The 23,873-nt window shown below is 40.8% G+C and overlaps 1 protein-coding gene across 9 annotated transcripts in view; it reads left to right on the top strand.

Moving 5' to 3' along the window:
• The window catches only part of dmd (dystrophin), a 1,998,855-nt gene that overhangs the window by 1,726,310 nt on the left and 248,672 nt on the right, over positions 1-23,873 (top strand). For all 9 annotated transcript variants that reach the window (XM_063050913.1, XM_063050911.1, XM_063050907.1 and 6 more), the window contains one exon: positions 20,429-20,601. In XM_063050913.1, coding sequence (XP_062906983.1) covers positions 20,429-20,601 — 173 coding nt within the window. The remainder of the gene's footprint in view (positions 1-20,428; positions 20,602-23,873) is intronic.

Here is a 23,873-nt window from a genome sequence, read left to right as displayed (position 1 = left end):
CAACGGGTGACCACAACAACTCCTGCAAAATTCGGACCAGAGATTTCTTTTCTGAATATCAGATCTGATGCTTTTATGCATGAAGTACATAGAGGGAGAAGTGGAGAGTCCGTCATCATGCCCAGCGCTGGCCCCCTAGGCCTGAGTCAACATAGTAGTAGTAGAAGAAGTACATATAGGAAGCAAATAATATATACATTTAAAAAAGTGATCCCAAGTTTTCCTTTGGTTGAGAGCCATGTGTGGATTGAATCCCCACCTCCCTCTCAGTCTTGAACCTAGTAAAATTTCTGAAGAGATCACAGGGAGCTGAACGGAGGAAGTCCATTGAGAGCTCCAATATTGATCTGCAGCAATGTAATGCTTCTGATTAGCAGCTCACCCCAGGCTCCTGTTCCACCATCACCACGTTGACGGTGTTCTGACTTTTTGAGGTCCAGGTCACTTACCTCAACTGTGTCCTGTGTTGTGCACCTTTTATTTTTTCTTCTAGCCTCTTCTGCTTCAGTCTGTCATTCGCCAAAACTCCTCTAAACTCTGATTGAGCTTTAGAAATGGACACTTCTGGCCTCAAAAGTTTCTGACATTAAGATGAAGGCTGAACTTGAAACTAGCTTTAAAATTTGGTCCTTCAGCTGAGAAAAAGCCTTTGCTCAGGGCAATGGGCAAGTTGTGTTTCATCAGAACAGGAAACTGATTGGTAGTTGATTGTTTGATCCACGTAGCATCACCTTATCTAAAGGCAAACTTGTTAGCAAGTTTGGATGATTAAAGAAGCACTAATTGTAGATGCGTGGCCAAGTGGTTAAGGCATCAGTCTAGTGATCTGAAGGTCGCTAGTTCGAGCCTCAGCTGAGGCAGCATGTTGTGTCCTTGAGCAAGGCACTTAGCCATACATTGCTCTGCGACGACACCGATGCCAAGCTGTATCGGCCCTAGTGCCCTTCCCTTAGACAACATCGGTGTCGTGGAGAGGGGAGACTTGCAGCATGGGCAACTGCCGGTCTTCCACACAACCTTGCCCAGGCCTGCGCCCTGGAAACCTTCCAAGGCGCAAATCCATGGTCTCACGAGACTAACAGATGCCTGTAAAAAAATTGAAGGAAGAAATAAAGTTACACTGAATTTAAAGCATGGCATTGGGTTATTCAGTCCCACAAGACCAGGAAAGCATTGCACACCTCCCCCACTTTGCCACAACCCCTGCCTCATTTATGCCCTTGAGTCCAATGGTCCAGAGAAAAAAAAGTCACAATTTTTGATTAAAATTGTCAGCTTCAGCTCACTTGGTCCAACTCCTGTATCTACTTTAGAAGACTGAGTCCCCTCCAGAGATTTGAGTAGTGCTGTTGGAAGTACTGTCCTTTGGATGAGGTGTTGGCTATGGCCCTGTCTGTTAGATCAAGGGGATGTAAATGATCCCAAGGCAATGTTTTATAGAGTAGAAATGACTTGTTTAGTGCTCTTTCCTCTAATTATTCTACAATCTCTATCACTTTTTTTTAAATGTTATATGTATCTGGGACCTAGAGCGTATAAATTGGCTGTCAAGTTTAGTGCACTACATTGGGGACCACACTTCAAAATGCACTTGATTGACTTACAAACCAGTTTAGGAAATCTGAAAGGAGTGAAAAAGGTACTATAGCAATACAGGTTTTATATTTGAAAAATTGCATGATTATTTTCCAGTTTGGAGCTGCAGTGGAGATGGTATTTTGTGGGATTCTCATCACAGTAAATTGTATAGATGTTTAACAGCAATAACCTGAAGTGTTGTTTGTTCCAATTTTAGAGAATGTTTTTTTCTTTCTCTTTTTCTGTAGGAGATGAAATTGCCTAATTAACTTGAACATTCACTTTCTACAGTGTAAAACTCCCACATTAGCTGCTGAGCATTTGAATCAAAAGCAGGTTTCTCTTATCATCAGGCTGCAGCTGTTTTCAGCAAACCCATGGAGTGTGAATAAAATTGTGAAATTTGTTACTTTCTCTCAATGTGTGAAACAAAATGTTCCCAATCTTGCTGGATGGATCTGAACAGCTGTGGATACCGAACAAAATTCCTCTTTTGTTTCAGTTCTAATACATACCCCTTCTGCGGCAGTCTTCAAATAGCTAAAAATATCATTGTGTTAACTGCTGTAAAGTAATCATGGAGGCGTAACTAAATTGTTCTTAAAATTGACAGTGCCCTCTTGGTGAAAGCAATTGTCACCGTGCCTTAATTGAGGAAGGAAAGCATTCACCTATTATTTTCCAATTAATATAACAAGTAGCTTTGATTTCTCTCCTATCTTTAAATTTTACTTGCATATTACTTACCATTGCCAGCACAAGTGTTTATTCACCTGCTTGAAATTTGTGCAATGCTAAGAGTGCAAATGAGTCTTAGCAAAGTCCTTTGATGCAATTAGCAACCCTACTTAAGCATTTGAACCTGATTTCAAAGTTCAAAGTAAATTTTATTATCAAAGTACATATATGTCACCATATACAACCCTGAGATTTATTTTCTTGAGGTCATACTCAGCAAATTGGGGTAGTAACTATAACAGGATCATTAAAAGATCAACCGGAGGGCAGAAGACAGCAAATTGTGCAAATGCAAATATAAATAAATAGCAATAAATAATGAGAATATGAGATAATAAGATAAAGAGTCCTTAAAAGTGAGATCATTAGTTGTGGAGATATTTCAGTGATGGGGCAAATGAGTGTAGTTATCCCCTTGTATTCAAGAGCCTGATAGTTGATGAGCTGTAACTATTCTTGAATCTGGTGGTGTGAGTCATGAGGGTCTTGTACCTTCTACCTGATGGTAGCAGCAAGAAGAGAACATGACCTGGGTGGTGGGGATCTTTGATGATGGATGCTGCTTTCCTACAACAGCATTTCATTAGATGTGTTCAATGGTTCGGAAGGCTTGAGCCATGATGTACTGATTTGCACCATAAATAAAAATCTTTGTGTCTATCAACACACCTCAAAGTTGCTGGTGAACGCAGCAGGCCAGGCAACATCTCTAGGAAGAGGTACAGTCGACGTTTCAGGCCGAGACCCTTCATCAGCACTAACTGAAGGAAGAGTTAGTAAGAGATTTGAAAGTGGGATGGGGAGGGGGAGATCCAGAATGATAGGAGAAGAAAGGAGGGGGAGGGATGGAGCCAAGAGCTGGACAGGTGATTGGCAAAGGGGATATGAGAGGATCATGGGACAGGAGGTCCGGGAAGAAAGACAAGGGGGGGGAACCCAGAGGATGGGCAAGGGGTATAGTCAAAGGGACAGAGGGAGAAAAAGGAGAGTGAGAGAAAGAATGTGTGTATAAAAATAAATAACGGATGGGGTACGAGGGGGAGGTGGGGCATTAGCGGAAGTTAGAGAAGTTGATGTTCATGCCATCAGGTTGGAGGCTACCCAGACAGAATATGAGGTGTTGTTCCTCCAACCTGAGTGTGGCTTCACCTGTCTCTTGCAAAAATGCCATCCCCTTCTCGCAATTCCTCCGTCTCCGCCGCATCTGCTCTCAGGATGAGGCTTTTCATTCCAGGACAAGGGAGATATCCTCCTTTTTTAAAGAAAGGGGCTTCCCTTCCTCCACTATCAACTCTGCTCTCAAACACATCTCCCCCATTTCACGTACATCTGCTCTCACTCTATCCTCCCGCCACCCCACTAGGAATAGGGTCCCCCTGCTAAGCACATCTTTCCCTCTCCCCCCCCCCCGGCTTTCCGCAGGGATCGCTCCCTACGTGACTCCCTTGACCATTCGTCCCCCCCATCCCTCCCCACTGATCTCCCTCCTGGCACTTATCCTTGGAAGCGGAACAAGTGCTACACATACCCTTACACTTCCTCCCTTACCACCATTCAGGGCCCCAGACAGTCCTTCCAGGTGAGGCGACACTTCACCTGTGAATCGGCTGGGGTGATATACTGTGTCCGGTGCTCCCGATGTGGCCTTCTATATATTGGCAAGACCCGACCCAGACTGGGAGACTGCTTTGCTGAACACCTACGCTCTGTCTGCCAGAGAAAGCAAGGATCTCCCAGTGGCCATACATTTTAATTCCACATCCCATTCCCATTCTGACATGTCTATCCACGGCCTCCTCTACTGTAAAGATGAAGCCACACTCAGGTTGGAGGAACAACACCTTATATTCCATCTGGGTAGCCTCCAACCTGATGGCATGAACATCAACTTCTCTAACTTCCGCTAATGCCCCACCTCCCCCTCGTACCCAATCCGTTATTTATTTTTATACACATATTCTTTCTCTCACCCTCCTTCTTCTCCCTCTGTCCCTCTGACTATACTCCTTGCCCATCCTCTGGGTTCCCCCCCCCCCCTTGTCTTTCTCCACAGACCTCCTGTCCCATGATCCTCTCATATCCCCTTTGCCAATCACCTGTCCAGCTCTTGGCTCCATCCCTCCCCCTCCTGTCTTCTCCTATCATTTTGGATCTCCCTCTCCCCCTCCCACTTTCAAATCTCTTACTAACTCTTCCTTCAGTTAGTCCTGACGAAGGGTCTCTGCCTGAAACGTCGACTGTACCTCTTCCTAGAGATGCTGCCTGGCCTGCTGCGTTCACCAGCAACTTTGATGTGTATTGCTTGAATTTCCAGCATCTGCAGAATTCCTGTTCTATGTGTCTATCTGTTTATTTGACTGTTTACTGCTGATTTATTTACTTTGAGATTCAGCATGGTAACTGGCCCTTCTGTCCCAATGAGCCTGAGCTACCCCATTACACCCATATGACTGTTACGTACACGCAACCCTGGGGAAAGTAACGGTTACGTGCACGCAACACCAAAAGTATCAACAGCAATAGGACACACCTGGAGTCTGTTTTTGTTGTTAAAATCCACTGTCTTTATTAACTTAACCAGGTGATAAAAGTTAGCAGTGTTATGCATATATAGATGTATAGATAAATTTCCCAAACTTATTCAAGCTCAGGTGGCAAGAGTTACAGTCTTACGATGGTATGTAAGAAAGTTCAGTTCAGTCCTCAGGTTAATTAGTGAGGGATATTTGTAATCCAAAGGCGAATGTTGTGAGAAGGAATTACATCGATATTCCACAGATTCCATGACAGCAATACAAAATAACAATAGCAGTAGGTTTTATCTCCGAAATTGTTCCGCTCCACACATGAAGTATCACCGACAGTGATCTTCAATGAATATCCTTTCAACACAAGTGGTACCACACCCGAATTCAGCTACAGGACATCCCAAAGTGGTGGCCACAGGATACTCAAACCGAATCCACGTATGGATTATCACCAACAGTAACTTATCACAAACGGGTCCTTCTTCATGGAACCACCACCCAGGTAAGGGTAGGCACACTGGTAGATTCCACAAGGTTACCCCAACCACACAACGTGATAGCCACTTATCCAGTTCCACAACATACGAAAATAACTCCAACAGTGATTTGCCACAGGGGTACCATCTTCCAGTGAAATACCACACCCAGACAAAGGGTAAACACACGTGGAATTCACAAAGGTCTCCCCTCACCAGAGAACCCACTCCTGTGGATTAGCTATGTGACAATCGCACTTTCGTATTCGAATGGAATCAAACTCACCCTTATGGGCTACTAGGAGAGTGTCCAAACAGTGCTCTCTTTGTCATTAGGTTTCTTCTGTTTCAAACCTTCCTCTCCCCACCTCTCTCTGCCAACTTCTTCTAGTTGCAGCACTTGTGAGAGTCAATTATCAATACTCTGGATCGATCTCAACTCACCCCTTTTGGGCTACCGAAATTTTAAACCAGCGACCCCACTCACTGGTGTCTTTCATTGATCGAAACCATCTCAACTCTGAACTGTGTCTCTCTGTGTGTGTCTGTAAGAGGATCATCTGACCTTGCTTATTCAAAACAAGCCGCGAGAAACCATAAACATTCATTGTCGATCAAACAACTCCACCTCTCTCACCATAGTAACCAAGCAATTCTGTAGTCAGCAGAAATCTAACAGTGTCCAAAAGTCAGTCCCATTCTCTCGGTGTTTTAAAGTGACAGTCCACAGAAAACATGAACCCTGGGGGTATACAACAGTGACCAATTAACGCACAGTTCTTTAGAGTGTGGAAGGAATCCGGAGCACCCAGAGGAAACTCATGCGGTCACAGAGAGAACATACAAGCTCCTTATAAACAGCAGCAGAATTGAACCCAGGCAAATAGCGTTACACTAATCGTTCCATTACCATGCCCCTCTCAGAAAATTTAGTGTCATAGTTTCTTGAGGTTTCACCTTGCTGCACTCAGGCAAATATATTCTGTAGTTCATGCAGTTCTCCGTATAGTGTTGCTGACCTCAACTAGATTGTTGGAGGCAGTTGTGTGAAAGAAGCAAATAAATTTCTCCACCGTGGAATAACTAAAGTTTAGTGGCCCAGTCACCTTGAGCTGTTCAAGTGCATCTCTTTGTGGTTAGAGAGTGGAGAGATAGTGGGGTGGGATCATATAGGATGAACAATAAAAGTGGAAGATGCAAATAAATCATAATAAATGTCATTATGACATTAAGTGTACACCGAGACATCAGAAAAGTAGAATAATGTGTATAGTGGAGGAAATGATCATTTATATGTAGCTTGTCATGAAAAACAGAGGCTAAAGTGGCTGGCAAATACTGCAGAAACTGGCAGACAAGTATTTGGGACTAATTAACACTCCGTACAAAAACACTCTTCCACCCCACATCAGGAAAGGCAAGACCCAAGAGAGGGGTTCTGCACTTGCTGCAGCAGCTTTAATGTCTCAGCGTACAAAAGGCAATATTTTGGCATGAAAAGCTTTCTGTCTTTGCGCCTAACTTTTGAGACGGCTGCCGTTTGCTGCTCCTGTGCCCTCTTGGCTGCCTGTGTTGTAAGGGGAAATTGGTGCTAATTGGAAGCAGTGGGATGTGAGCAGAACTAATCGCAGCAGTAGCTGCTCTGCATTATCCTGAAGGGAAATGGATTGGAATGAAATAGGCAGAAAGACCTTGTGTGGATCATTGGGTGAGAACGAACAAGTGAATGCTGCGACCTGATTGTGTGTAAAACTGAAAGGAACAGTTTGCAACTCCATAGGAAACTAGAATGTCATTCTGAAGGAAATCTGAACATGAGCAAGCATCATTATAACCTCTGGATAATTTGAGGCAGAGATAAAAGTTAAAGCAGTATGGAGCTAGGCCTTAGCTGGAATGCTGAAGATTGGAACAAGTACAGTCTTAGTGCAGTGAGTATTATTTTATCAGGACTCTAAAGTCATTCCTGTTGCACAAAACCCTACCTTTATGAAAAGTTTTGAGAAGTTTATGAGCTGAACCAAACACCTGGCTGGTAGTCACAATGAATTGTTAGCATTCCATTTAAGTTGTAATGTGCCTTCAACTTGTTTTATCAAAGCCAGTTCTGTTTGTAACCATAATTTCTGAGCGCACCACAGAGCGCGATGTTGTTGTCAGAATGTTCAGCATGGGCTGCCGTGGTACCTGTACAGCAGTTCAGCTTTGCAGTTGTTTGTCTATACCAAAAAGGTTAAAGGCAGAGCTACAAATAGGTATATGTTAATTAAATATGTTAATTGTGTTGTACTGATTGTTCCACATTCACAATTAAAACCATTTTTGACAAAAGAGTCATAACTATGAGGTGGGAATGGTGCTGCAGTCAATTCAGAAGCAGCCCATCTGCCAACCGAACAACTTTATTTCATTATTTCCTCCCGCCAGGTAAAGCACCTGAGTTCTCTTTTTTTCATATTCAGTTTTATATTTCTACATACATACATACAGCTCAGAATCCACCCCCCTTTCTCCGCCTTTCTCAGTCTCATTCCCTCTCACTCTTTCTTTGCATAGTCATCATTCGAAAGTTGTGACAGCGTAGCACCAAATATCAAATTCAAATTCAGTGCTTCCGACGAGGCTCATAGTTTCAGACAAAATATGAACTGTTTTGGCCAATATATTCACACTTAAAAAGTGAATGGAGTGAAAATCTTTACAATTAAATGATTGTGATAATTAGATTTTGTTTTGACAATTTGACAAAGGGATGAGGGACCTAATTTATCAGCAAGTTAGAAATCACCTTGGGTATTGCAGGAATCTAGTCACAAACTGGAGAAAATCTGCAGATGCTGGAAATCCAAGCAACATACACAGATGCTGGAGGAACTCAGCAGGCCAGGCAGCACCTATGGAAAAGAGTGCAGTCGATGTTTCGGGCCAAGACCCTTCAGTGGGACTCATTGAAGATCTCGGCCCGAAACGTCGACTGTACTCTTTCCATAGATGCTGCCTGGCCTGCTGAGTTCCTCCAGCATTTTGTGTGTGTTGCTGGGCCATTGCAGGAATGCTATTCCCTGATAGAGGGCCTTTTCTGGATGCATGCTGGTGACTAATGGTGTTCTGCAGGGATTGGTGTTGGGACTGCTACTTATAACAGTATGCGTCAATGATTTGAATGACAAATTGATGGTTCTGTGACTAAGTTTGTGGATGATATAAGATAGGTGGAGGGGTGGACGGAGATTGTTGAGGAAGCAAGGAGTCTGCAGAATGACTTAGACAGATTAGGAGAATGGCAAAGAAATGGCAGATGGAATACAGTGTAGGGAAGTGTATATATGGTCATATATTTTACTAGAAGGTATAAAGGCTTAGACTATTTTCTGAACAGGGAGCAAATTCAGAAATCAGAGGTGCAAATGGACATGGGTATCCTTGTGCAGGATTCCCTGATAGTTAACTAGCAGGTTGAGTCGGTAGCAAAAAAGAAGGCAAATTCAATGTTAGCAATCATTTCAAAACAACTAGAATATAAAAGCAAGGACGTAATGCTGAGGCTTTATTACTTGGATCAGTACCTGGATAATGAAATTAGCACAATTCTCCACCTTTTTGACAAAAGGATAGGTAAATGACATCTAAAATGGAGATGGCCAGTTGGAGAGTATTGTTGAACGATTTCAATTATTTGAAATATTTGGACTTGAGAAAAACTGCACTATTATATTCCTGAATTTAATAGTATGCAGCATATTCAGTCAGTTTGCATTTTTTTTTATTTTTGTGTTCAGAATTGTGCTTGCATGCTAACAGGATGATTGTGTGGGGCAGCTGGAGCCCTCTGGAATTTTATCCAATTGGTTGCATCCGAATTTTGGAAGACTATTTAACAGACGTATCACTCAAGCACATACTTTCATTGAATCTGAAATTGCATTAATCTTTCCTGACTTCTTCCACTCCACTCGGGACATTGAACACAACTGCATCCAGACACTGCTTTCTGCGGCTACCAGTTGAAATTGATGATGGGATATTCCTGGTTGGTTTGCCTCCATATTACTGCACATCGTGCATTTACCAGATGAAATCACTGAACTTGATACTTGGAATAACTTAAAGTTCACCTGTGGTGGAATTTACTTCCCAGTGTTAACAATAAAAGCCTCATAAACATTGTGCACTGTATAAGCAAATTAACTCAGTGTATTTCTATGACAGTACTTGTTTTTAATATATTAACTGTGTTTATCAAGTCCATAGAGCTTTCATTACTCTTTGTGGGATGTGGCAGGTTCTACCAAGACCAGCATTTATTGCCCATGCCTAATTACCTTGGAATAAAGTGGCCTTTTGGGACCTTGAAAAGTAGGCTGAGTCAACTGTGTTGCAGTGGGTCTGGTAGAGATAGATGCAATGGCAATATTTAAGAAGCATTTAGATAGCTACATAAACAGTCAGGAAATAGAGGGATACTGACTATGTGCAGGTGTATGGGATTAATTTGAATTAGCATCGCAGTGAGCCAAAGGCTCTGTTCCTGCACTGAACAGTTCTGTGTTCTTAAGAGACTAAGCTAGGCAAGATTTTCTTTCCTCCAAGACAGCAATGAATTAGGTGCAGTTTTAAAGCAGTTTAATAGTTTGAGAATCACCACTGCCCATGACAGAACTTAAACTTCTGAGCTGCCATTTTCAGTTCTCCAGATCCTCTTTTCTCACTGCTACCCTCGGGTAGAAGGTACAGGAGCCTCAGGACTCACACCACCAGGTTCAAGAACAGTTACTACCCCTCAACCATCAGGCTCTGGAACAAAAGGGGATAACTATATTCATTCTATTTCTGGTGTTCCCTCGACTGATGGTTTCACTTTAAGGATTCTTTACTTTGTTACTTCATGCTCTTTCATTTCTTGTTATTTCATGCTCGTTATTTATCTTTGCATTTGCACAGTTTGTTGTTCATTGATCCTGTTTACAGTTATTGTTCTATAGGTTTGCAAAGTATGCCCGTAGGAAAAAGAATCTCAGCATTGTATGTGATAATGTCTATGTACTCTGATAATAAATTTTACTTAGAACATTTTTAACATTTGTTTGTCCAGACCTCTAGTTGTAAATAATTTTTGCCAGCATGCTTACGGAACTTTGGTCCGGCAACGAAAAATACTGTTTCCTTAGAGCTCGGCCTAGACTGTATGCACTGATGTCATGCACTGTCAAACTGATTTAAATACTGAATAATATTAATTTTAACAAGTGGTGCAGTAAATTTTTTTTCCCTCCTTATTGAGCCTTGTGATTTCCTTATGATGTATTTGCCTGGTGAGCAAATACATCATAAAAATGGAAAGCAGGAGGGTGGGTGATTGATTTTCAATTGTTGAGTGTTGCCTTTTACTATTTCTAGTTACTCGGGATAGAAATAAGCTTGAACATTGCTACTTCACAAGTGATTCTCAATGTCCATTTCTGCATTCATCTTGGCAAAAAATGCATCTGTTGAGAATTTTGCATTAGAGCAGAACAGATCATGTACTGCTGTCTCCCTTTAATCAATGTTCCTTCAAGTGGTATGTTATGACATTATCTAGCCAGTGCTGAAGAGCAGGTGTTTTCATTTATTTTGTCCTTTGAGACCTCTCTTAACACCATCTGAGCATTGTAATAGGAAAGTCTATTTGCAGAATAAATTGTACCTTAGACTTATGGCTTGATTATAAATCAAATCGCAGTGGAATCAATACTTTTAGTGTACAGAGTTAGAATGTTGATTCACCAAGCTAATTCTGTCCCCATAAATCTAAACTGTCAGTGCCTTGCTGGAAAAGCAAGTGCTTATTCTACGTGTTTGATACTATTTGATCTTGATTTTAACAGCCCTCACCTGAAAGAAGTGGGGAAAGGATAATTGGGAGGAGAGGAGCAGCAGGTGTGATGGAGGTGTTGGGGGTTGTCATATTAGTCTGGGTAACAAACAGGATTTGTTTGTCCAGTTGAAATGCGCCATAAAGTCTGAAAGGAGCTGTAAAAATGTTGGTGACAAACTTGACTTTTCAGCATTCCTGAGAACTTGGAGCTATGCAATGAGCGATAACACGTGACACAGCCCTCGTAAGTGAGAGAAGTACAAAGAGAAATTTCTAGAAATATCAAGAGGGTTAAAATCCTGTTGAATTTAACAATAGCACAGTAGAAATTTTTCATGGTACTTTATTAGGAGTACTGTTTAGATATGCCTGCTGTTCAGGTGCTTCAGTGAATGATCCCTGATTATAGAAGTAATCTTGACAGCAGCAAGGAGAATAGTCAAGAAAATCATATGCATCTTGTGGGGGAGCAGTGGCAATGGTGCTGGGTTATAGTGGGATATCTCCCACTCTGGTCAATAGTGGGCCAGACTTGGAAACCTCTGCATAATTTCAGGAGCAGAATCTGGAGAGGAATGTCAGAAATCTAGTTCTTTTTCCTGGATTCAGAAAGAACAGATGGTAAATTGGCATGAAATTGAAAGAGAAAATTGGAGGTCATGGGAAGAAAAGGGAATATAGTGTAGATAACTAGATATTTTAAAGTGAATGCAGCAAGCTACTGTGGTGGATATACAGTATTTCAGGTGTTGTTATAGGGGCCAGTGCATCGGAGATCTTGTGCCGCCATCAGAGGATCAATTCTTTGTCTCTGTAGTCAAGTAAATGGTATCAGCAAATGAAGTCATCATTGGTTAAATGTCAGTCGTATAGATGCTGGTCTTAAATTGTACAGTTTATACAGCAGTGAAGAAGGCTGGTGAGCTCAGCTAATCTACACAGGATTATTACTGCAGTTAAGCCTCCTCCTGCATCGAACCTATTTACACCCCATCACAAAATCTGTTTGTTCATTCTTTTTCTTCCAACAAGCTTTGCTCACCATTTGAACAGATATGGAGTCATTGTAGGATTGGCTGAGAAATGAAATTGTGTAGAGCTGTTTATTTCCCTACAATGTGATTAAAAGTGTACATTTCCCGGAGTGAAATGTGATGACGGCTATTTCTAGATCATCATACATAATTCTAGAAATTCAAGCAGGCCCTTCTCAGTTTGAATTCTACTTTCCTGCTCTCAATGATTTCTGGATGAGACACACATCAGATTATGTGAATATCCAGGCAATGTACCTTCTAGAGCATTGCCAGCGAAAATTGGACTATTGTGTACTGGGAGCAATCATTGACTGAAGTTCCCAATATTGCCGGATGTTTGTAACTCACTGCCAGGCTGGGATACTCCTTGCCACGATCTGATCATCACTCTTTCCTTCCTTACCATTTCAACTCCAATCCATTTTCTTGTCTCTCCCAACCCTAATCTCTGAGATAGTTAGAGACTGAACACAAACCTCCCACTTGATATGTGATACCCTTCTCGAAACTGTTCCAGCACCACACCCCACACTCCTAAACTCAGTATTGATCCTAGACACCATACTTTCATTGCCAAGACATTGCAATACTGGTACAGAAGCATCTGAAGCCTTGGTGAAATAGTTTAGCAACAACCATGTCGCACACCCATTCAGACATTTTCTAAACGTTTATTTCTAAATCAGTGGAGGTAGAAATAACAAATTAATGCAGAAATTCTGCAGAATTTTTTAACTTTCCTTTGTAATCCCAGTTTGAAAAATAAACATCAGTAGCTTGATGTTATTCCTGATAAATGAAACAAGTTTCACCCTGAAACAGGCTTGCTGTGGAAATGTTCAGGGTTTTAATTCTTCATGTTCAATTAACGGAATGGCAAAGGACAATAGAAGGCTACTGCATGAGGTAGCCTTCATGGTCCTCTGTAAAGATGGCTGCCACACAATACACTCAGTCCATTGATGTGAGAACTTGCTTCCTTTTTCTCTTATTCTCCATGTACACAAAACCCAGGAGGGCTTAAGATACGAAATTACAGGCAAAATCCTTCATGTTATCACTCTGATATTAGATCTTTTTAAGCCCTAATTATGTGTGCCAATCCCAGAGCAGAAGGATTCTGTAGCACAGAAACTTGAGCCTTGGGTGAAACTATTGGAAGAACTTGGGCAAGAATTATTTAGTACACCCATTTTGACACACTATAATTTTAGGGCCATTTCTCTTAAATCAGTGTACTCCTTTTAACATTTTGGTGATCTGGGATTGACTGTTAACCACGGGGAGCTGAGTGGAAATAATAATTTACAATGGTTGCACTGTACTGTTGCACAGTTTTACATTTTATTTGTTCAATAGACTGAGAACTTTTTTTAGTTGGCCTTATCTGAGAGACCATTTTTGCCACAGTGGAAGCTTAAGTCGTTCCCATGCATCTTCCCCAGGCAGAACTCGGCTTTTGGTAGAACACAAACTTCAGATTAACTCGCACCATTTATTAAATAAATACTCCATGATTTTTATCTTGCTCTACTTTTTAAATTCAGCAGCTTCTAAATAATTTTATATGGTCTTTTTACAAAACCAAATTGGAGTTAGCAAACAAGAAAAAGTTAGCTTTCAAGTATTGAACAGTATTATTACTGCAGTAGTTACAATCCGAATAAAATGCCTACATTTCCTCCTTGATTTGGGATTGTCCTCTAAATTCAGATTTTTAATTGTATTGTGTGTAGTTTTATGCCAGATTGATATAATTGTGCTTGAGCTAATAGTGTTGTCATATACTACAGTAAAGCTATCTGAGTAGTGGTTACTATACTGGAACTAACAAAATATATTATTCTTTAACCTGCTTCCTCCTTAACTACAAAAACAAGCAAAATAAACCATGGTCATTGGATACTAATGTGTATTGGGGGGTGGCGGGGGCATCTAAACTCGGCAGCAAAATAATAATTGGGATCTAATGCCCAGTTGATGCAACAGGGCTTGTGACTAATTAAGCAGTTAATAACATTTCTTAACAGATCAGTTTGGCTTAATAATTGATTTGGAAGCTTTGTTGCAGAGGTGTTTGGTAGCAAAATCTATACTCTTTGCTTTGGTGATTCATCACAAACAATTTGTACTGTATCACTAAGGTCATCTGTGTTGTAGCAACAACCTGGCACTCAACATCAGTAAGACCAAAGAGCTGATTGTGGACTTCAGGAAGGGTAAGATGAGAGAACACACGCTAATCCTCAAAGCGGGATCGGACATGGAGAGAGTGAGCAATTTCAAGTTCCTGGGTGTCAAGATCTCTGAGAACCTAACCTGGTCCCAACATATCGATGCAGCTGTAAAAAAGGCAAGACAGCAGCTATATTTCATTAGGAGTTTGAGGAGATTTGGTATGTCACCTGAAACACTCACAAATTTCTACAGAAGTACTGTGGAGAGCATTCTAACTAGCTGCATAACCATCTGGTATGGGAGGGAGGGGAGGGCAGCTGCACAGCATTAAAGTGAGCTGCAGAGTTGTAAAATTAGTCATTTCCTTCATGGATACTAGCCTCCGTAGATTCCAAGACATTTTCAAGGAGTAGTGTCCCAAAAAGGCGGTGTCCATCATTAAAGACCGCACCACCCAGGACATACCCTCCTTCCACTGTTACCAGCAGGAAGGAGGTACAGAAGCCTGAAGGCACACACTCAATGATTCAGGAATAGCTTCTTTCCCTCCACCATCCAATTTCTAAAAGGACTTTGAACCCATGAACACTACCTCACCACTTTTTATTTATGTTTTTGCACTACTTAATTAATTTAACTAATATATATATTTACTGTAATTCATAGCTTTTTGTCCTATATTTATCACATATTGCATTGTCTGCTGCTGTAAAGTTAACAAATTGCACAACATATGCAGGTGACATTAAACCAGATCCTGAAATGATTTGGACGGTTCTGTCTTGCAGAAATAGCTAGTAGTGGAGACACCTGCTGGGATAAATGGCCACACCACTCCAAACAGCAGTCAAACTGGGTTCAAATCTACTATTTCTGTTTTCTGTTGCTATGTTTCTGAAAGTTCAGCCAGCAGCAAAATAAAAGGACTATTGAAAGATTTTTGTACAGTAATGCCCAATAAAGTTGGCGACACTAAGAAGGAAACTCATCTCTCTTTTACCGATAGAGGGGTCTCAATACTATATTCAAAACACAAACTGTAGCAATCCCTCAGTGCGGAACCACTGAGTAAACAAAATCACGCGCTTAGGTCCTGTCGTAACACCTGAATTTTTAACTCCAAGTTGAGAATGTTCAACTGATTATTAGTGAACAATACAAGATCGAAGGAAAACAGAAATATCTTTTGTTGTGAATACAACACAATAAACAATAGCTGTGAACAATCGTGTTTCATACTGCAGTTGGAAGTTGATATTTTTCTCTCCAAGCCTGTAGGAATATCTAATAACTGCTCCTGTTTGATTGTAATGTGTTCTAGAATGCCACTAGCATTCTCCCTGAATTCTCCAACTATGATGCCCTTCTCCGTATGAATACAGATAAAAGCCATTCATCTAAGACATCTAATCACAAACAAGTGAAAATCTGCAGATGCTGGAAATCCAAGGGACACACGCAAATGCTGGAGGAACTCAGCAGGCCAGGCAGCATCCATGGAAAAGAGTACAGTTGACGTTTCAGGCCAAGACCTTCAATGAGTCTCACTGAAGGGTCTCGACCCAAAATTTCGCCTGTGCTCTTTTCCATAGATGTTGCCTTGAATGCTGAGTTCTTTCAGCATTTTGTGTGTGTTACATCAAAGATATCTTCCGGTTCCATGCACAGATTATAAATTTAACCCAAGTGGGACTTGCCCTTTCCCCGGGTTATTCTCTTGCCCTTAATTTACTATTGAAATGCTCTGGGAGTTTTCTTAATCTTGCCCACCATTGCCATTTAATATCTCCTCTTCAACCATGCGAATTGCTTTTGAGTAACCTCATCCCAACTCTACTCTTCACATCTGTGTTTCTGCAGGTATCTCCTGTTTTCAGCTCTCCAAAACTGCCGTAGTTAACTCGCTTCCTTTCCCCATGTTGAGCTATTCAAGGAATCAGGATACATAGGGTTAATGCAAGCTCGTACCACTGAGATAAAAATCAATCACAAGCTGAATGAATTGTGGAAAGTGTGCACACAGCCGGATAGCCACCTTCTACTTCTATTTTTTACATTCATATCCGCCAGTCCAAGGAAACTAAACAATGGATAAGAGCAAAGTGTGACAATAATTGCTATTTCTTAGTTGTATTATTGTTAAATCTGTGCCTTTTCTTTTCCAGAAATATTCCGTTGTTTAGTCTGTAGAGACTGGAAGGGGATAATTTACAGCTTGGGCCATGGATGAACAATTAGTAGTTATGGATCAGCTATCCATTGTGTATATTGTCTAACTGTGCATGTGAGACATCATGCAAAGTGCACAATCAACATGTGATCCAGACCCATTAGCTTTTCAACTGCACAGGAAACAAGAATTATTACCTCTGTGCCAGAAGGTTTACTAGTGATTGTAAATTACCCCCTTGTACAGGTGGGTGGCAGGGAAGTTCATAAGACATAGGAACAGAATTAGGCCACTCAGCCCATTGAGTCTGCTCCACCATTCTATTATGGCTGATATATTATTCCTCCCTACCTCATACTACTCCCTTCTTTTCATAACCTTTGATGCCCTGACTAATCAAGAACCTATTAACCTCCATTGAAATATACACAATGACTTGGCCTTCACAGCTATCTGTGGCAATGAATTCCACAAATTCATGCCCCTCTGGCTAAGAAATTGCTCCTCTCACTGGTCTAAATGGACGTCTCTCTGTTCAGAGGCTATGCCCTCTGGTCTTTGTCACCCCCACTAATAGATAAGTGAGAGATAATGAGTTATAATGGAAATCTGTGAAGAAAGGTGGATGTTTTGAGAAAATAGTCTCTTTCTGTGTTGTAAGAAAATATAGAAATTGTTTTATCTTGGTCATGCTGTATCAGCAAAAAACATTTTTGTGCTGTGACATTAAGTAAATTTCCTCTTTAAAAAATGTACCAGTAAAGAACAATTCAGCCCTCATGTACTTGCCCAAGTTATACCATTCAACTAGGAACTGGTAATAAATATTTACAACACAATTCATGTCCAGATTACATGAATGAATAAAAGAAATAAGTTTCAATGTATCTGGAAATTCAGAAACAATTATCTATCCGTGCAAAATTGACCCTATTTTGTTCCAGGCCTGTGAATTCACAAGCCCATTGGTCACCTTGGATGAAAGAGAAAAGTTGCATTAGTGGAAAACTCTTGTGAGTGCTGTTATTGTATAAGCACTGACCATTTCCATATGGATCTTGTTGCTCTCTGGCACCTCAGCGGAAGGGCTAACTTCTTCAACATAACTGGAATTTGATGTGTGTTTCATTTCTGTTAAAATAGCATTAGTGTGACAATCATTTCCAGGCTGATATATTTGCAATAATTTCTCTGTTACACTGCGGCTTCTGAGGTTATCAATCAATTAGGTATCATACATAGAAGCAGAGTTTATTGTCCCCTGGTCTATTAGAACAAATTATTAAAATGGTCACAGAGTCATAGAGCACTACAGCACAGAAACAGGCCATTTGGCCCATCTAGTCCATGCAAAACTGTTAATGTATGAATTGATGAAGAATGTCAATAGATGATTGTGTTTTGAATCAAAACTAGATATAAATTGAGACTAGGCTGTTGACATTTAGATTAGGCATCATCAGATTCCAACTATACATTTCAAGTGTTGTATGGAATGGGAATTAGTTGCAGAAGTATTTCCAGTGCAAATCTCTGAAAAGTTCTTACTTTACGAAGTCCTTCATCAAACATCACCTGCATTTCCCCTGCCAGCATCAAGCTCCCCAGAGCTGAAGACAGGCACAGAAATCAGGTCACAGTTAAATGGGAACAAAATGGCTTTAAACAGCAGTGTACAAGAGGAAATCTTGTGAAAGTTAGTTTTGTGCCACCAGCTTCTGTGTCAGTTGGATTCCAAACATAAATTCTTGTCAGGTGCCTAAGCAGAGGCTGGAGCTGATGCTTCTGTTGTACCTCCGTAAGATCAATGGTGTCTCTTGCCCCAAGGTAGGCACTGTTCCACTAGAAACATTTCCAGCCGTTTCATGTCTTTAGATGCCTTGTATTAAGCTCTTAAAAGTGGCAAGTTTATTGTCACTTCCTGGGAGCATAGCAACAACTGCTTGCTGCTCTTGTAAGTCACAATTACTAAGCATAGACCTGGACAATGCTGCCCACTTTCAACATTAACAGAATGGAAATAATGATTTTAACTGATATGGTACTGAGCCAGTAATCCAATGATCTAGATAAGTGGTCCAAAAATGAGTTAATCACATCATAGCAACTGGGAAGTATTGAATGAATCTGGAATTTTAAAGGAATCTTATATTAGTGTTGGTACCGAACAGATTGATGTTAACAAAGCATACAAGGTTTGTGGGAAATAAATCAGAAAATATTGGAAATGCTCAGCAGATCAGGTGTCATAAATTCATCCCCTGGCAGCTGGAATTCTAAATCCTTCTGAAACTCTATTCCATAGGTGCTCTCTGATCTGTGAGATGTATCCTGCGTTTTCTTTTTTTTAATTTCAGATTTACAATATCTGTGGACTTTTTAAAATTTTCAGTTGCTGCTTGGTTCATTGATGAACATCAGGATAGGAAACCTGCCTAATCTCCCCAAATTTGCCCAGTTCCAGGGTCTCTGGCATGCATTTGATGTTTTTTTTTACTGTCTGCTGACACAGTCTGGGCCAGCAGCCCAATTCGAGGGATAGTTGATAACTCATAGCCTTCCCCAGGCATCATGAATCAATTTGAGGAAGCAGGTTCTGATGAGCGCTTTGTAAATATGACATTCAGAATGTTCCTCGATCTATCCATTCAGCCCTTGATTCCTAGCAATACAAATCCTTTGGAAGCCCTTCCTGACAGCTCAGAACAAGCTGATTTTTTTTTAGAACTTTCCTAAATGTGTAGCAACATGGAATAATTGTCTCTGGTCACTTGCACACCACTTCAGACTCTGTCACTGTCACTACATAAGGTCAATGCTTTGGGACTGAAACACACACACACACACACTCTGACACACACACACACACACACACACACACACACACTCACACTCCTCCTCCATCATTACTATCAGTGAGAGCTTTGGTATTGTCCATTTTTGCTATGCCATAAAGTGAGTACTTCATTATCTGAGGATTTGTCATTCAAGAGATCATCAAAAATGCAGATGGACCTGCTCAGTACTTCCAACATAACCTATATTCCCCACACTTACCAAATAGTTCCCTTTTTATTGTGTAATTTATTTATTTAATGTATTTTTAAAAATTAAGTTGTGTAGTTACTTTATTTATTTATCCAACTATGCCCAATGCCAATAGTTCTGGCTTTTGGATTATAAATTTACTCTGATTAGTATTAATACAGTAGTCCAGTATGTTATTGCCTTTTCAGATGATGAATATTGGAAGGATAACGTGGATGAAATAGAAACAATTGTCCACATACGGGAAAACAAAAGGCACAGTAAATGTTGTGCAGTTGGTCTAATTCTGTAGGAGGGTTGTTTAGTTGTTGCTGCCAGAAGTAATGTTACAACTTGGAGAAATGTTTGAGCCCTTTAAAATTTAAAAAGAATTGAGAACTGTGAAGCTTGTTGATTTGATAAAAGACATTGCTAATTTAATAAGTGTTCTATTCAGCTGGTGTGTTTCTGGAAGCCCTCCTACATTGTGGAGTCTCAATGATGGTTTTGTATTCTTTGGGTTGGTTATGCAGTATTAAAAATTGAGGCTAGATGCCTATCTGTGACGTTTTTGAGCCAGAAAGCACAGAGGGATCTGTGCTTTCCAAATAAAGTATCACGGACATCATGCAGATGCCTCAAAAACTCTGTATCCTTCCAAAGTTTAGCCTCAAAACCTTGCAAAGAAAAACTTATCACGTGAAGGTTAGTTGAATCAGAGTTGTATTTTTCCTTTATTTTCTTGTCAATTTTCTTGTTATAAGAACTGAAAATAGGCACAGCTCACTAATTGTCCTGAATTGTAGATTCAAAAGGTATTTCTTTTCCTCTTGTTGCAGGATCTTCAGTCAGAAATTGACGCTCACACAGATACATATCACAATTTGGATGAGAATGGACAGAAAATACTTAAGGGTCTGGAGGGTGCTGAGGAAGGGGTTTTGCTTCGGAAAGATCTTGATGACATGAACTTTCGTTGGACTGAACTCAGGAAAAAATCACTGAACATCAGGTAAGTCTTTGCACCTATGCTTCTTTGGAAACATTAAGATTTGTCTTTGAGTCAGTCCCTTGTTGACCTGAGAGTTTAGTGCTTCTGTTCAAAATGATGCATTAGGATTATTAGAAATTTGTAGTGTTATAACTTTGGATATCCCATTTCCCCTTGATAGCTATGTGGTAAATGTAATGTGCAATGAAATGTGATACCAAGCATTACTGGCCACCTGATGCTCACTCTCTGGGCACACATGTAAAAGGGCATAAAGAAGCTGCTTGCAGAACTGTAGCCAAGCGAATAGTCAGGTTCAGTAAGCAAGAGGGCGAAGAACACGAAGTGGGAAAGGGTTGGGGAAAAGGGATCATAATTAATCACTTCTAGCTGATTTATAATGGTGATTGTAATTGTGGAAAGCGGCAATTGTCATTATTGTGGCTCTTGCTCTTTGGAGAATATTGTGATATGTTGACATCTGATATTCCCCAATGAGTCTGTTTGCAGGTTCCAGTGCAGCATGTGTAGTGACTTCAAGGAAAATTCGATGCTGTTACTGTATAAGAGTCAGATTTTAACAGACAAAGTAAATTTTTAGTGGGCTGCTTCTTTTAATATGAGGTAGAAAAGCCTTAGGAAAACCAGTGATGGATTTCCCTGTCACTGAGGAAGGCTAATGTACGCTGCAAACACGCTGAACTGCTGGATTTAGGACTCTCTCTGCAGCTCTCTTTCCACTGGAAATCATTCAACAGTTCTGTTGTTCTCTGGAGAATAATACACTACTGTGTAACAAACCACACTGTGTTCCTTCTTCGCATAAATCTCTTCTCAGCATTCTGTCGGTCCCACCCCTGATAGGCTCAAGGATTGCACTTCAGTAGTCCATAACATGGAGCTGGGAACATGTACTGAATCTCACCAGTGGTCCATGTCTATCTTTCTGCCTTCTCCCGTAAAATGAACTTTTACTTCTGATAGCATGGTGGAATTAAAATTTCTGCCACTTGAGCAACAGCTGGATTGACCTTGTGCTGGAATTGGAACCCATGTTTTCCAAATCTGCCTATGTAATTGAAGCCAACATTCCTGGAGAAGGTGAATTGTCGGAAGAAACAAGATAATTCTTACATACTGGTGGGAATACTTATGCAGTGGTGCATAGATTTTCCTTTTATTTTGAATGTCATGTCTCAAATAGCAAACGTTAATTCCTTGTGAAAGTACAGCATTAGCATGTCAAGAGGACAGAGTTCCCGTCTGAAGCTTGAGTGAAGCTGGTAAGCCTCAGTAGCGTTCAATAATAATAGTACTGTCACTTCCTTGTATGCATTAAATACTGTCTCCATTGTCATGTCAAAAAATATCCATAGCAAAATAGCCACAGTGCTCCTTATTGTAGAACACCTGAAACACAGCAGTACATTTCTCTGTCAAACATCACAATGACTGATCCTTGAATAAAGCCATGGTAGTTGTGGGAATATTGAATAATGATTTTATTCATGTTGTTTTTGTTCTGAGTCACTTCTTGAGAAGCAAAGGAATGGCATGTAGTGAGCAATCTGCTGGCCATTCTGCATGTTTATCAGAGAATAGCTTTGCATTTGACCAATGGCTATGCTGTGTTGTGAAGACCTTGGTGTATTTTGAGTGTCGTAGGCTTTGCTTCATGAAAATAAAGATGAAAAAGAGATTGTTTCCCGTGAGTTGCATTCATAATCATTTCCTGTGCCCGCCTCTGTGTATAAATGTTAACAACTGTTCTGATGTAAATTAATTCTGACTGGTGTCAGAAACTAAACTGTTTGAAAGATGCTGGGAGAATTATACACCTGAAACTCCTGGGTTCTTTTTTTTCTTCCCACTTCTTTGCCTTGCATGAAAGTGTTAATTAATGCCTGTTTGCACACCAAGCCTCTGGGACTTTGGACTGACTGCCAGATCCTAACATGGACTTAGAACACTTTCTATCTTCATTTCACCCAATGCTTATTCTGTGTAGTGAATTCTGCACCGAATTCTGAGTGGCATTGGATCACCTCTCATCATCACACTTCTTCTGAAATGTGCATTGACCAACAAGCAAAACGATTGTCTTCCATGATGATGAATCCTGCACGAGGACTCCCAAGTCCATTTGCACCTCAGATTTTCGAGTTTTCTCCCCGTTTAGAAAATAGGCTATGTTTTTATCCTTCTGCCAAAGTGCATGACCATACACTTCCCAATACTGTATTCCATCTGCCAGTTCTTTGCCCATTCTCCTAATCCCTCTAAGTCCTTCTGCAGCCTCCCTGTTTCCTTAGCCTACCTACCCCTCCATATAGCTTCATGTCATCTGCAAACTTGGCCACAAAGCCAACAATTCCGTCATCCAAATCATTGACCCATACGAAAAAAGAAGTAGTCCCAACACCGACACCTGCGGAACACCACTAGTCACCGGCAGGCAATCAGAAAAGGCTCCCCTTATTCCCACTCTTTGCCTCCTGCCAATCAGCCAAAGCTCAATCCATGCTAGTATCTTTCCTTTAATACCATGGGCTTTTATCCTGCTAAGCCGCCTGAAGTGTGGCACCTTGTGGGGGAGAAAAAACTACCTCTGACATCTCCCTTGTACTTTCCCCCAAGCACCTTAAAGTTATGCCCCCTTGTATTAGCCATTTCCTCATTTGAAGAAAGTATCTGTCTGTCCATTCTATTTATACATCTAATCATCTTGTACTCCTCTATCCAATCACCTTTCATCCTCCTCCTCTCCAAAGAGAGAAACCCTAGCTTGCTTAATCTATCCTAATAAGACATGCTTTCTAATCCAGGCAGCATTCTGGTAAATCTGCTTGGCACCCTCTTGGAAGCTTCCACATCCTTCCAATGGTATGGTGACCAGACTAATCACAATACTCTTAAGTATGGTTATAGAACTGCAACATCATCTTGCAGCTCTCAAGCTTAATCCTCTAACTAACAAAGGTCAACACATCATATGTCTTCTTAACCACCCTATCAACTTGTACTGTAACTTTGAGGGATCTATGGTCATGAACCCCAAGATCCCTCTGCTCCACTACACTATCAAGAGTCCGACTATTATCTCTGCGTTCTGTCTTCCAAATTTGCCTTTCCAAAGTGAGTAACTTTTCTGGATTGAACTCCATTTGCCACTTCTCAGCCCAGCTCTGAATCTATGCAGCTAGGTTTCCCTGTATCCCATGCCTTCTGACTTTATGAATGGGAAACCTTGTCAAATTTCTTACTAAAATCCATGTACACATCCACTGCTCTGC

Source organism: Mobula hypostoma, chromosome 6 (assembly GCF_963921235.1).
Source record: "Mobula hypostoma chromosome 6, sMobHyp1.1, whole genome shotgun sequence".
NCBI lineage: Eukaryota > Metazoa > Chordata > Chondrichthyes > Myliobatiformes > Myliobatidae > Mobula > Mobula hypostoma.
This window is presented reverse-complemented; position numbering and strand designations above follow the sequence as displayed.